This window comes from Aquarana catesbeiana, linkage group LG04 (assembly GCF_042186555.1).
Source record: "Aquarana catesbeiana isolate 2022-GZ linkage group LG04, ASM4218655v1, whole genome shotgun sequence".
Lineage (NCBI taxonomy): Eukaryota > Metazoa > Chordata > Amphibia > Anura > Ranidae > Aquarana > Aquarana catesbeiana.
The window spans coordinates 437,634,114-437,646,370 of record NC_133327.1 but is presented as its reverse complement, the minus strand read 5'-3'; the positions used below and the strand labels follow the sequence as shown (position 1 = coordinate 437,646,370).

At 40.0% G+C, this 12,257-nt stretch overlaps 2 protein-coding genes across 6 annotated transcripts in view; both read right to left on the bottom strand.

Moving 5' to 3' along the window:
- The window catches only part of SASH1 (SAM and SH3 domain containing 1), a 1,387,091-nt gene that overhangs the window by 590,990 nt on the left and 783,844 nt on the right, over positions 1–12,257 (bottom strand). The window lies entirely within an intron of this gene.
- Positions 4,702–5,000, bottom strand: LOC141141547 (large ribosomal subunit protein eL43-like). The gene has a single exon (XM_073629144.1). It carries the CDS (start codon positions 4,978–4,980, stop codon positions 4,702–4,704), a length of 279 nt encoding a protein of 92 aa, XP_073485245.1. The 5' UTR covers positions 4,981–5,000.

Below are 12,257 nucleotides of genomic sequence, written 5' to 3'. Positions count from 1 at the left end.
TTCCGTAAATCTAATGACAACAAAAGGCCCTCCTGCTGAGGGCTTCCATCCCAGGCAGACTGGAGGATTGAAACAATATCAGTCGCCCTCCTAATTTGGTCCGGGCCCTGTCTCCCTGGGATGAAACCCACCTGGTCCTTATGAATGTATTGTCCTATAAAAGAGCTTAGTCTATTGGCTAAAATTTTGGTTAGGATTTTCAGATCATTGTTAATTAGGGAGATGGGTCTATAGTTTTCTACTAGGGATGGGTCCTTGTCAGGTTTTGGGATAACTGAGATGAAGGCTGAGTTTGCATGGGTTTCGATGGCTTCGCCTTTTCTTTTGGAATTGAAAAATTTATTGAGATGAGGAGTTAGAGTAACTGCAAATGTTTTGTAATAAATGTTGGAGAAAACATCTGGGCCTGGGGCGGAGTTAATTTTTAAATTTTTAATCACTTCTAGGGTTTCCTCTGTAGAGAAAGGTGTGTCCATCAAATCTGCATGACTTTTCTGAAGGCGAGGAATTTTTAGATCTGCCATGAATGCCTCAATTCTGGATTCCCCAATGTGATTTCCCTTCTTGTATAAGTTTGTATAAAAATCTTGGAATGATTGTAGAATATGTTGAGGGTTTAAAGTGGACGTGCCATCTTGCTGCCTGATCTTAGGTAGGGTGAAATTACGTGTTTTGGGGGAGAGTTTGGAGGCCAAAAGAGTGTTCATTTTATCCTTATGCTGGTAAAATTTCACACCGATCCAACGCGGGGAAACCTTGGCTTTAACCGTGAGGGCTAAGTTCAGAGCCACCCTCGCGGCTTCTAGTTGTGCAGTATTGACCTTAGAGGGGTCTGATTTATGTTGCTTACATAAAGCCTCAAAGTTATTTTCAAGTTTGATAACATCAGAGGTTTTCTCTTTTTTGATTTGTGATGTCATTTGTATCAGTTTTCCCCTTATGGTAGCCTTATGGGCAGCCCAAACTGTTTCAGCCGAGGTTCCCTCTACGTCATTTAGTAGAAAGAACTCCTTCAGAGCCTTCTCAATAATAGTGACCTGGATAGGGTCTTTAAGGATGGATTCCCTAAGTCTCCATTGGGGGGGGGGGTTTGGATTGTAGCCCTTGTATCACTAGGATGACCATCGAGTGATCCGATAGGGAGGAGTCTTTGATGAGGGATTTCTTAACTAAAGGTATATGAAGAGCTGAAATGAAGATGTGGTCAATTCTGGAATAGGATTGATGGGGATTTGAAAAATGAGTGTAGACCCTGCAGGTCGGATTGGTTTCTCTCCAAATGTCGGCAAGACCTTGATTAAAGATCATTTTCGCAATTTTAGTACTAATTTTTTTGGGGCATGTGAGTTGAGATGAAAGAGGTTTAGATTTATCTAGGGATAAGTCGAATGCTATGTTGGAGTCCCCTCCCAATATCACTACTCCCTCCAACAAGGGTTCTAACGTTTGGAGCAAGAGGTGGAAAAATTGAGATTGACCTCTGTTGGGGGAGTAGTATGAGACCAGGGAGTACAGTTGATCATTTAGCATTCCTTTCACCAGGATAAATCTGCCCTCCGTGTCTTTGTAAACCTGTGTGGTCTTAAAGTGGCAAGATTTAGCAAACAAAATTGCCACCCCTTTTGTTTTGTCCTAAGCGTTTGCTAAGTGAAACAGGGGATAGTGAGCATGGAGGAAGGGAGGGTTATACTGTATTGGAAAATGTGTTTCCTGCAGAAACACCACATCCATTTTCTGGGAGCAGTATTCCTGCAGGATCTTCCTTCTCTTGACCGCTGAGTTTAATCCCTGCATGTTATGGGAGACGATTCTGAGCGACGGTGAGGTTACGGTATTAGAAGGCATGATCTGATGTAAAAAGAGATGTATCGATGTGTTTAACACTTACCCCAGGAAGCCTAGATGTGATCAACCTTGACAGTGTTGCATGATAAAACCTGGGACCTGGAGCCTCCGGACAAAAGAGGATCCACCGAGTGCTGGCAATCAAAAAGAAAAGGTTAGTTAGAGAAGAAAAAGGAAAATAAAGAAGAAAGGCAAGAAGGCCAATCATAGGCCTGTAACGAAGAAAGGGGGAGGAACCCCCTCCTGCGTTAGTGGGTAACAACTTTGAGCAGCCCTCTGAGAGGGCTGACTTCCCATCGCCCAAATACAGAAAAGCCATATTGGGAGGATGGGAGGGCGCGCATGCCTGCTGCCCGAGCCACAGTCGACTAAGGACCTTGATACTCGTTAAACCTAGCTTATATAAAAGATAATACTTGTATCAGAGTCCAACAGTATAAATGAAAAACTATAAATGGAACCGATCCATCTGGACCTAACACACCTATTACTATGTAATTTATCCCAAAAAAAAAAAAAAATTGGGGAGGGGAGGGAGATTAATAAAAAACAACAACAAAACATACAAAAAACAAAAAAAGGGCAGTCTGAAAGTCCAGGAGAAAGGGGAAATCCCCTCATGTGAGTTACATGGAGGAGGGTGCTAGACTAAGACTGCTTTCTGCAAATATAACATTCCATTAAGATATGTGTCCTCAATAGAGAAGTCCCTGGACCTCCCGGTATATGAAGCCCAGGGTTGATGATGTCCTTATTGCTTAAACCAATAGGATCAGGTCCTGGTCCTTGTTGTGGAACGATCTCTTCTTCTTCAAGAGGTTCTTAAGAAATGAAGATAGTCCAGACCCTGCGGTGTGTGAGCTGAGGGGCCGTAACCGATTTGAATGCAAAAAAAAATAAAACTTCTAACAGAAGAGGTGAAATATTTAAATTCTAGTGGAGATACAAGACTACAAAGATTGATACGAGGGTCTCGTAGATGTCTCCTATCAGGGTCGCGCCCTGAGGAAAAAGAAAATATAGAAGAGCATAGGTAATCTTCAGGTGGGCATTTGATCCTTCGCTCGCTTATTCTTGGTCGACTTCAGGGCAAGAAGAACTTGTTCTCCTTCTGTGAAGGTGGAGAAAGAGTGAGTTTTAATATTAAAGGTAAATTTAAGGGCCAAAGGGAAGGACCACCAGTATTTTATTTCTTTCTGGGAAAGAACGAGTAGTAATGGTTTTAATGCTCTGCGTCTTTGAATGGTCATCGGGGAAATGTCCGCAAAGATCTGAATGCCTTGACCTTAGAATGAGATGCGTGACTGTTTCCTGGATATCCGCATGATCTCTTCTTTCACACTGTAGCGGTGTGGTTTTACGACTATGTCCCCGGGGTTCCCGTCTTTCCTAGGGGGTCCCAGTGACCTATGTGCCCTGTCCAGTTCCAACTTGTGTGGCTGTATTGCAGGGATTAGAGATTGTATAAGGTCCTGTATGGCTTTAGGTGCATCAGTAACTGATTCAGGGATACCTCTCACCCTAAAATTGTCTCTCCTGGAGCGATTTTCGAGGTCATCAATACGGTTTAACGCCACTTCCAATTGATCCTGTATTACTTGTATATGGTCTGTATTTTGATTAGCCCTGGAGACCGTTATGTCTAACTTGTGTTATATGGCTTCCATTCTAGAGCCCAGGTTCGCAAAGTCTGCTCTTATATCTGGAGTGATCTTACTGGCTGTAATGGCAAGACTCGCTCAAGCAGTTCGGAAAATTTAATGAATAAATCCCCTGCGTTTAGGGGAATGTCCTGTATCTGAGCCAAGGCCTGCTTCTGGTTACATGAGGGGGAATTATCAGCCTGGTGTATTGTTCATGGGAGACAGCATGTAATTTTCAAATGTGCGTTCAAGCATCGATACTGTTGATGCAGGCGAGGGGGTTGTGATGTTATGGCAGCCTAGATTCGCTTGGGGGGTGAAGGATAGAGTGGCTGGGTTTATCACTTGCCTGAGCTCCGAATGTCCCCCTGCTTGTGAGTCTCGTGGCTGAGACGCGGCTGCCATCTTGGAAGCAGCCTGTGTTCCTTCGGCCGTGAATTGTGGCCCCAGGTCGCGGCGGACTGAGCTGCTGGTCATCCCGGTGTGCTAGGACTACTCCCCGTGCTATCCCCGTTAAATGCTGGCTTCCTTCGGGTCCGGTTCCTGCGCTAGTGCGGCTTGTTGGCTCGGGCAGAGCGGAGCTCCTGGCTTACGCGGCCATGTTGGGAGACCCGCGCATGCGCACCAGAGTAGACATGTTTAATCTGCTTAGCACATTAAACCTTAAAAGGTGATCTCCATAAACAGAACCCATTTCCTGGCTTATGTATGCATATATAGCTTATGTATTGTGCCTTTGTATATAGGGTGTTACAATGCAATTCCTCTGATTTGATTGAGTGGTCTTCCAATGCATCAATTGTTTGTTTTAAAAATGATCATAATATAGTAGTGGAATCCAAAAACCTTTGTGGAAAACATCTCCCTCTTTAAGGTTACATCGATGCTCTAAACTAGCTAGTATATTTTCAACAACACAATGCAGGATTATGGCTAATCTGAAGTTTATTAATGTGGTTTTCTTCTTTACTAGACTTATTTAGGACAGTTGAGTTGATTTACTAAAGGCAAATAGGCTGTTCTCTTTATGAGAGTAATTGCACTTCACAAGAAAGCATTTTCCTCAGAGCTCAGTGCATGGGGTTATGCTCTGCTGACTTCCACAATCTAATCATGCTGTATCTCCCCCCCCCCCCCATTTTACAGGACATCCTTTGTTAAAGAACAGTCCAGAAAAAAAGACAAGGAGCAAAACTTCAGAAGCATAGTTGATCTATTTGTCTTTCAATGCCTTCAGTCTTCTAATGGCGGATTTCACTGTGATGGCAGAGGTGGTGTTGTAGATCCAGGCACCTCCAGCTACAATTTTCATGTAAGAACCACAGTGCCAGATTCCTACAGCCTTCCTCTTTATTTTGGTCTTGCCACAGAAGGAGCAAGTGTACTTGACATGTTGTCTGATTTCAATTTTCTTGACCATTTTCCTTAGGGAAGCACCATAACGGGTTCCATATTTACCCACAATGCCAACCGTCTTGGTGCGTTTGGCCATCTTCCTCTAGGACCCGAGCAGAAAGGGAGCTAATCATGCTGTATTTTTATTTTCATTGCACGTGATTAGATAATCTTTGGAGAGTGAAAATTCACCACATTCACTAAGCTGGTGCAAAATCACTTGCAGTGAATAGCCTATTTGCCTTTAGTGAATCAACCCTAATGCGTAGATGCTACATAGTTACATAGTTACATAGTAGGTGAGATTGAAAAAAGACACAAGTCCTTCAAGTCCAACCTATGTGTGTGATTATATGTCAGTATTACATTGTATATCTCTGTATGTTGCGGTCTTTCAGGTGCTTATCTAATAGTTTTTTTAAACTATTGATGCTCCCCGCTGAGACCACCGCCTGTGAAGTTGCATGCTGGTAGTTGCAATCCAAACACAGCAACAGTGGCGCCACAAAATATGAATCAGTGATGGAGGAGGTCTGAAAGCTGTAGTTATATAGTGTTCAAATGTTGCAGCATAGTACAAAACTCACATACACCAATATAAATAGATTATCTAAGTGTTATGGCTTATTTCAACACAATCTTCTAAGAAAGCATAAGAAGTACATTCTAAAGTCATAATATGCTTATCACTTGCTTTAAAATCAGTTGAGGTTGCTTCATTATTTTATATACAGTATATGAGAAAATTACAGAATTGGAAAACAACAGGTGATTCATTAGTGAAAAAAAAATCTTATAAATATAACTGTCAATCATAAAATAAGTTATCTGCATGATTATTGCTGCCATAGCTATAAATGCGGGTCACCAGCATGCTGATCCCCTGGATTAAATTTTTTTTAAGCAACCAACCTGGAGGAAGATGAATCGACTTGGCAATGTTTTGTGGCACTGGGTAAAGTTGTACTATCTGTAGAGTTGGCATGAATTTATTGTGCTTGCAGGAGTTGTTAAAAAAAAAAACCCCAAAAAACAAACACCATCCTTGTGTGTTGTTGTTTTGTGGTCATTAGATTGTGAGTCATTAAAATAAATGAAACAAGTGCTGTAGAATGATTAAAATGGAAAATCTTGTTTTCTGGGGACAACCTAGTGTTTTTGCATTTAAATTAGGATGACAGCAGCTGTCTTCTCTGCATTGTTGATTTTGTCTAAGATTTTCTGCATTTTAAAATAGCTGTGCAATTTCTGAATGTCACCATGTGTCACTGAGTTAAATTATCTGGCTTTTTACCAGCATAGACTTCTTATTATTTTCCTCTTGTGAGTTGATTGGCGGGCATGTAAAACAGGTATCCTACAGCCTAACATTTAGTGAAATTAACAGAGCATATCACATAGAAGTAACAAGTACTTTAACGATTATTTTCCTTTTTTTACTATTTAGCAGAATTTTTTTTAAAACATATTTATTGTAGTTATTTGTTATTGACATATACAGTATACCAATGCTATGATGGATCTCTAAATGGGCAGAAACGTTTCACTGTGGAATAGATACAGCTCTGCGTAGCTTCATGCTTCCATATCTTCCAGATTACCTATATACAATGTTAGTCTATTAGTTAATTGGTTGGCCCATGCTGGCACATTGGTCATCTGGGTTGTTTAATTTATTTGATTAACCACTGGCCGACCAGACTTTTTCTGGCACTTTTTGTTTACAAGTTTAAATCTGTATTTTTTGCTAGAAAATTACTTATAACCCCCAAACATTATACATTTATATTATACATTTTTTTTTAGCAGAGACCCTAGAGAATAAAATAGCTAAAAGAAAAAACACTTTAATGAATAAAAAGAAAAAAACCCACAATATTTACCCCTATTGTTTTGTAAAATATGAAAGATAATGTTAAGCCAGGTAAATAGATACCTAACATGTCACACTTTAAAATTGCGCACGCTCGTAGAATGGCAGCAAACTATGGTACCTAAAAATCTGCATAGGTGACTTTTTAAACATCTTTACAGGTTACCTGTCTAGAGATTCAGAGGAGGTCTAGTGCTAAAATTATTACTCTTGCTCAAATGTTCACGGCGATACCTCACATGTGTGGTACAAACACCATATGCGTGCGTGACTTACATATACACGAGCACGGAGGGATGGGGGCGCTTCAAATTTTTTACTCTTATTTAGTTTACTTTTTATTTTTTATTTTTACACTGTTCCTTTATTTTTTATTTTTTTTTTATCACAATGTAAACATCCCTTGTAATAGAAATAAGGGTGGCAGGTCCTCTTTATGGAGAGATCTGGGGTCAAAAAGAAATAAAGAAGACATTTTGATCTTTTGGTTTAAAAAAAAAATTTTTTTTACTTTCAGTACTCAGAATGGTCAGGGGTGGGTAGTGGGGTTCCCCAGGGTTCTGTGCTGGGACCAATCCTATTTTATTTGTTCATAAACGACCTGGAGGATGGGATAAACAGTTCAATCTCTGTATTTGCAGACGATACTAAGCTAAGCAGGGCAATAACTTCTCCGCAGGATGTGGAAATCTTGCAAAAAGACCTGAACAAATTAATGGGGTGGGCGACTACAAGGCAAATGAGGTTCAATGTAGAAAAATGTAAAATAATGCATTTGGGTGGCAAAAATATGAATGCAATCTATACACTGGGGGGAGAGCCTCTGGGGGAATCTCGGATGGAAAAGGACCTGGGGGTCCTAGTGGATGATAGGCTCAGCAATGGCATACAATGCCAAGCTGCTGCTAATAAAGCAAACAGAATATTGGCATGCATTAAAAGGGGGATCAACTGCAGAGATAAAACGATAATTCTCCCACTCTACAAGACTCTGGTCCGCCCACACCTGGAGTATGCTGTCCATTTCTGGGCACCAGTCCTCAGGAGGGACGTACTGGAAATGGAGCGAGTACAAAGAAGGGCAACAAAGCTAATAAAGGGTCTGGAGGATCTTAGTTATAAGGAAAGGTTGCGAGCACTGAACTTATTCTCTCTGGAGAAGAGACGCTTGAGAGGGGATATGATTTCAATTTACAAATACTGTACTGGTGACCCCACAATAGGGATAAAACTTTTTCGCAGAAGAGAGTTTAATAAGACTCGTGGCCACTCATTACAATTAGAAGAAAAGAGGTTTAACCTTAAACTACGTAGAGGGTTCTTTACTGTAAGAGCGGCAAGGATGTGGAATTCCCTTCCACAGGCGGTGGTCTCAGCGGGGAGCATTGATAGCTTCAAGAAACTATTAGATAATCACCTGAATGACCGCAATATACAGGGATATGTAATGTAATACTGACACATAATCACACACATAGGTTGGACTTGATGGACTTGTGTCTTTTTTCAACCTCACCTACTATGTAACTATGTAACCTGGACCGGAAATGACGTCATGACGTCGCTCTGATCCTCCAAGGTCATAGAGTTGATCAAAGAGTATGTACTCTTAGATCGCCTATGGGGGCAGCCGTTTAATTTCTCGGGCGAACCTGCGGAAAGGGTAAGCCTGAGAAACACCAGCGAGTGGCAGCAGGGCTCATGAGCCGCTCGGAATGCTTTCATGAGAAAGCCAGCCACTGGCTCTAGAAAACGGTACCGGGTTATGGCTGGTATCTTCAGCTATAATCCTGGTAAACCACTTGCAAACCGCAACATATATATATATATAAATGTATTGTGGTCGGTAAGTGGCTAAAGAAAAGCTTATCTAGGGAGATAGAGGAGATTAATTACCTTTTTTATTTTCTGTTATTTTTCATACATTTTAGTGTAATTGTGATTATATATGAGTCCTTTTTACCATACATGGTAAAGGAAAACTCAATTTTCATTAAAAAAAAAGTAATATGGCATTTACAATTGCTACACACGCCATTTTGTAATTTATTGATCTTTTTCTGTAATGTGTAAATTTGCATAACAGAATTATCTTACAAGTGTGCCCTCTGCCATTTCCTTTCTACTACTGGGTTCTCTGCTGTCTGGGCAGTCCCTGGTTATGTCACTCTTGTGCATCATCTCTGGCACCTAGCACCATGTACCGCATGCGCTGTATAAAGTACACAGAGAATAAAAACTCCTAGCAGCGAGAAGCAACAGTTTTTCTGGCAGAACAGACTTTGCATTGGTCTACATTCTAGCAGTTTTTTTTCTTTGGCTTTACTTCTACTTTAATGTTATGTTATTAAAAATTACCTTTCCGTTTAAATTCTGAGGCCTATTTATTTTACTAAAACTATCAAAAAATGACTGCACTATGGCAACTACTGGTATACAGAAAGCCCCCTATAATTTCATTTCTTTCTTCAGTGAATGGCTGACTGATTTTCTTAGAAGTCTGCACTAATATGTGAGTGACATTTAGGCATCCTCTGCAACAGACATTTAATTTTTAGTGCGACAGTTCCTAGGTCTTATCTACTACAGGGATGCAGCTTTCCTAGTTAGAACACTGAGAGTGCACTAGGTAATTATCTGTGTGTAAACCCTAACATTCAAAAATCAGTTTGCAAAGGACATAGTGAAACAAACAACAATTTCTTCAGAAGAGAAAGAGGTAGGACTCTGCAACAAATGATCACCCTGAAGGGATTGTTTTTTTTTTCCCCTCAAAAATAGCCCTTAATGGGTTCAAACAGGCAGCGTACCTTCTGTGTACCTTTAGCCTCCAGGAAAAGAGAACAACCGGAATGAATTGTTTGTTTTCTACAGGTCATATACCTTGGAGCCCCACCCCATGTGTATAAATCTAGGTGTTCACAATTCTGGCAGCCAATATTCTGCTAGAACTCCAACTGCCCCTTGACCTGATTAGAGGCTGGCTGACTAGCTCACAGAGAGTATGTACCACATTAAGTTAAAGGGGTTGTAAAGTCGAGAGTTTTTTTTTTATCTTAATGCACAGAAGAGGGACCCGAGAAGAGGAAGATCCAGGCTGCTCTGTGCAAAACCACTGCACAGAGGAGGTAAAAATAACATGTTTGTTATTTTTTTTAAAGAAAAAACAAGACTTTGCAATCACTTTAATAGTAATGGGCAATAGGCACAGCCATAAAATAATTCATTTAGTGCATATAGTAATGGTCCTGTTTATAACAAAACCATAGATGTAAATGGCTGGTGAATTTTTATTTTAAATGACAGAATATGTTTAATTGACAACCATGCTTCATATAATATGAAAACAAACATTGAAAAAATGACTCTGTTCTGTAAGGAAGTTATCAGTCAGTCTTCTGAAGAATCACTGGGAAATGTACAATTTGTTGCATTATCACATACTAGCTTACTGGCCTTTATCAAACATTGTTTCATGGCATTTAAAGTGATTGTAAACCCTCACCATGTAAAACAAAGCATTCAGTTTAGTTTTTGTAAAACAAGCCATTCAGTTTCAAGTAGAAATCAAAGGCAAAACATTTGTGTATAGATTAAAAAAAAAAACATTATAAATAGCTTTTGTCCCTTTTGTAGCCTCCCTGGCGGTATTCCCGAGTGTGGCTCGGGGTTAAATTTCAGCACCATTAGCGATAACCCCGAGCCACACTCGGGATTACATTGCAGGATCCTGGTGTGGCGTTACTTACCATGTCCCCAGGATCCTGCGATGTCCCCCGCTGTGTCTGTGGGCTCTGTCCTCCTCCCAAAGCCTCTCTGTGCCAGGCTCCGTTCCCTGCGAGCGTCGCGACGCATGGGGGCGGAGCCTAGCGGCAAATTTAAAAAACTGTAAAAATCATAACACATACAGTACTGTAATCTTACGAATTACAGTACTGTATGAAATCATTTCACATCCCTTTTGTCTCCAGTGCTTTTTCCAATGCCCTGCATGCAGTTTTCTATTATATATACTGTTCTTTCTGCCCAGAAACTTGAGATTGTCCATAGCAACCAAAAAGTGTCCCTTCATGTCAAAAGTGGCTTTAGACCAGCTAGAAAACAGCGATAGTAAATTAGAACACTTGCAGAATTGAGCGATAGTGAATCGTGGGGAAATTTATTTTATTATTATTATATTATTTTTTTTAATTATTTATATTTATTTATTATATTATAATTTATGTTTTTGTGTTTCAAACTTCATCATACCCGGGATATTTACTAGACTCTTGGTGGACATATTTAAGTGTGTTATTGTTAAGAATTACAGGCCTACAATATAAAATGCCAAATTTCCATGCAAAATAATTGTACTGCTTTCAGCACCTAAAATCCGAAATAATCATACCGCCAGGGAGGTTAAAAGTGATCACATGAGCTGGGAGAGGAGAAGCAGCAGCAGCACACTGAGCTTCCCACTGAAAGGCTATGTGGGGTGCAGGGGGGTTATCAGGACAAATCTGATCATTGGAGGAGAGCAAACTGAGTTCCCAGCATAGCCAGAGAACTGACCGCAGTGTGTTCTCCTGCTTAGTGTGGTCAGTTTTTCTGTTTCATTCATTTTATTGAGTTTTCAAGTAAGAACGGAAAACAAAAAAAAGTAGCAATACCAACAATACCAAGCACAGTAATGAACTGCCGTCATATTCGGTGTATATAAGAATGGTGACATCAAAAAGGGGTTCACCAAAGTCCCATAAAAAGTCCAGCATAGTTATAGAAAACAATGAGTGTGGTCAATTTTCAATAGGAAAGCAAAGTGACTGACAGAAACACCAGGAATTTCACACAAAGGAAGCGATCAATGAGAAGAGGATACTTTTTCATACAGGTACATGGTACAGCAGGCACATATCAAGAATATGAAAAGTTAGGTTTACACACTGTTTAAATCTCCATGCAACCTTCAAAGGCAAGAAGGTAATAATCTGCTACTTTACTCCATCTGGCTAATACTGAGTAACAGAGGCAGGTCCTAGTGCTACAGAGAATGATTGATCAGATGTTCCTCTGCCTGTTGTTCACAATAAGTTATCTGCCTAAGGCTTGTTTTAGGCTCTACTGCATGTGTAATCACATCTCACTAAATATTTTGTTTAATCAATGAAAGTTGAAAACATCCCCACATGGTTGTAAAGAGTTGCTAATGTGTTGGTGCTATGATAGTAATATTGATAATAAAAATATGAACAGATTTATAGTAGTGTTCTTGTCTGCATTAAAACAAATCTACAAGTCCTTTTGCTTTTGTACAGTGACAAGTTAATTAGATTTAATTACTAACAGATAATTAACTACTGGTGTTTACTGCAGTCGCCAGAGAAATTGCAAAGGTAATTTACAAGTCACAAAAATATGTAGTAACATTTCTTGAAGTCTGGTCATTTGTTTTATGAAACCTGCATAGGTGTGCAAAGACTATTATCACAAACAAAAATTGTGTTCTAATAACTGTATAA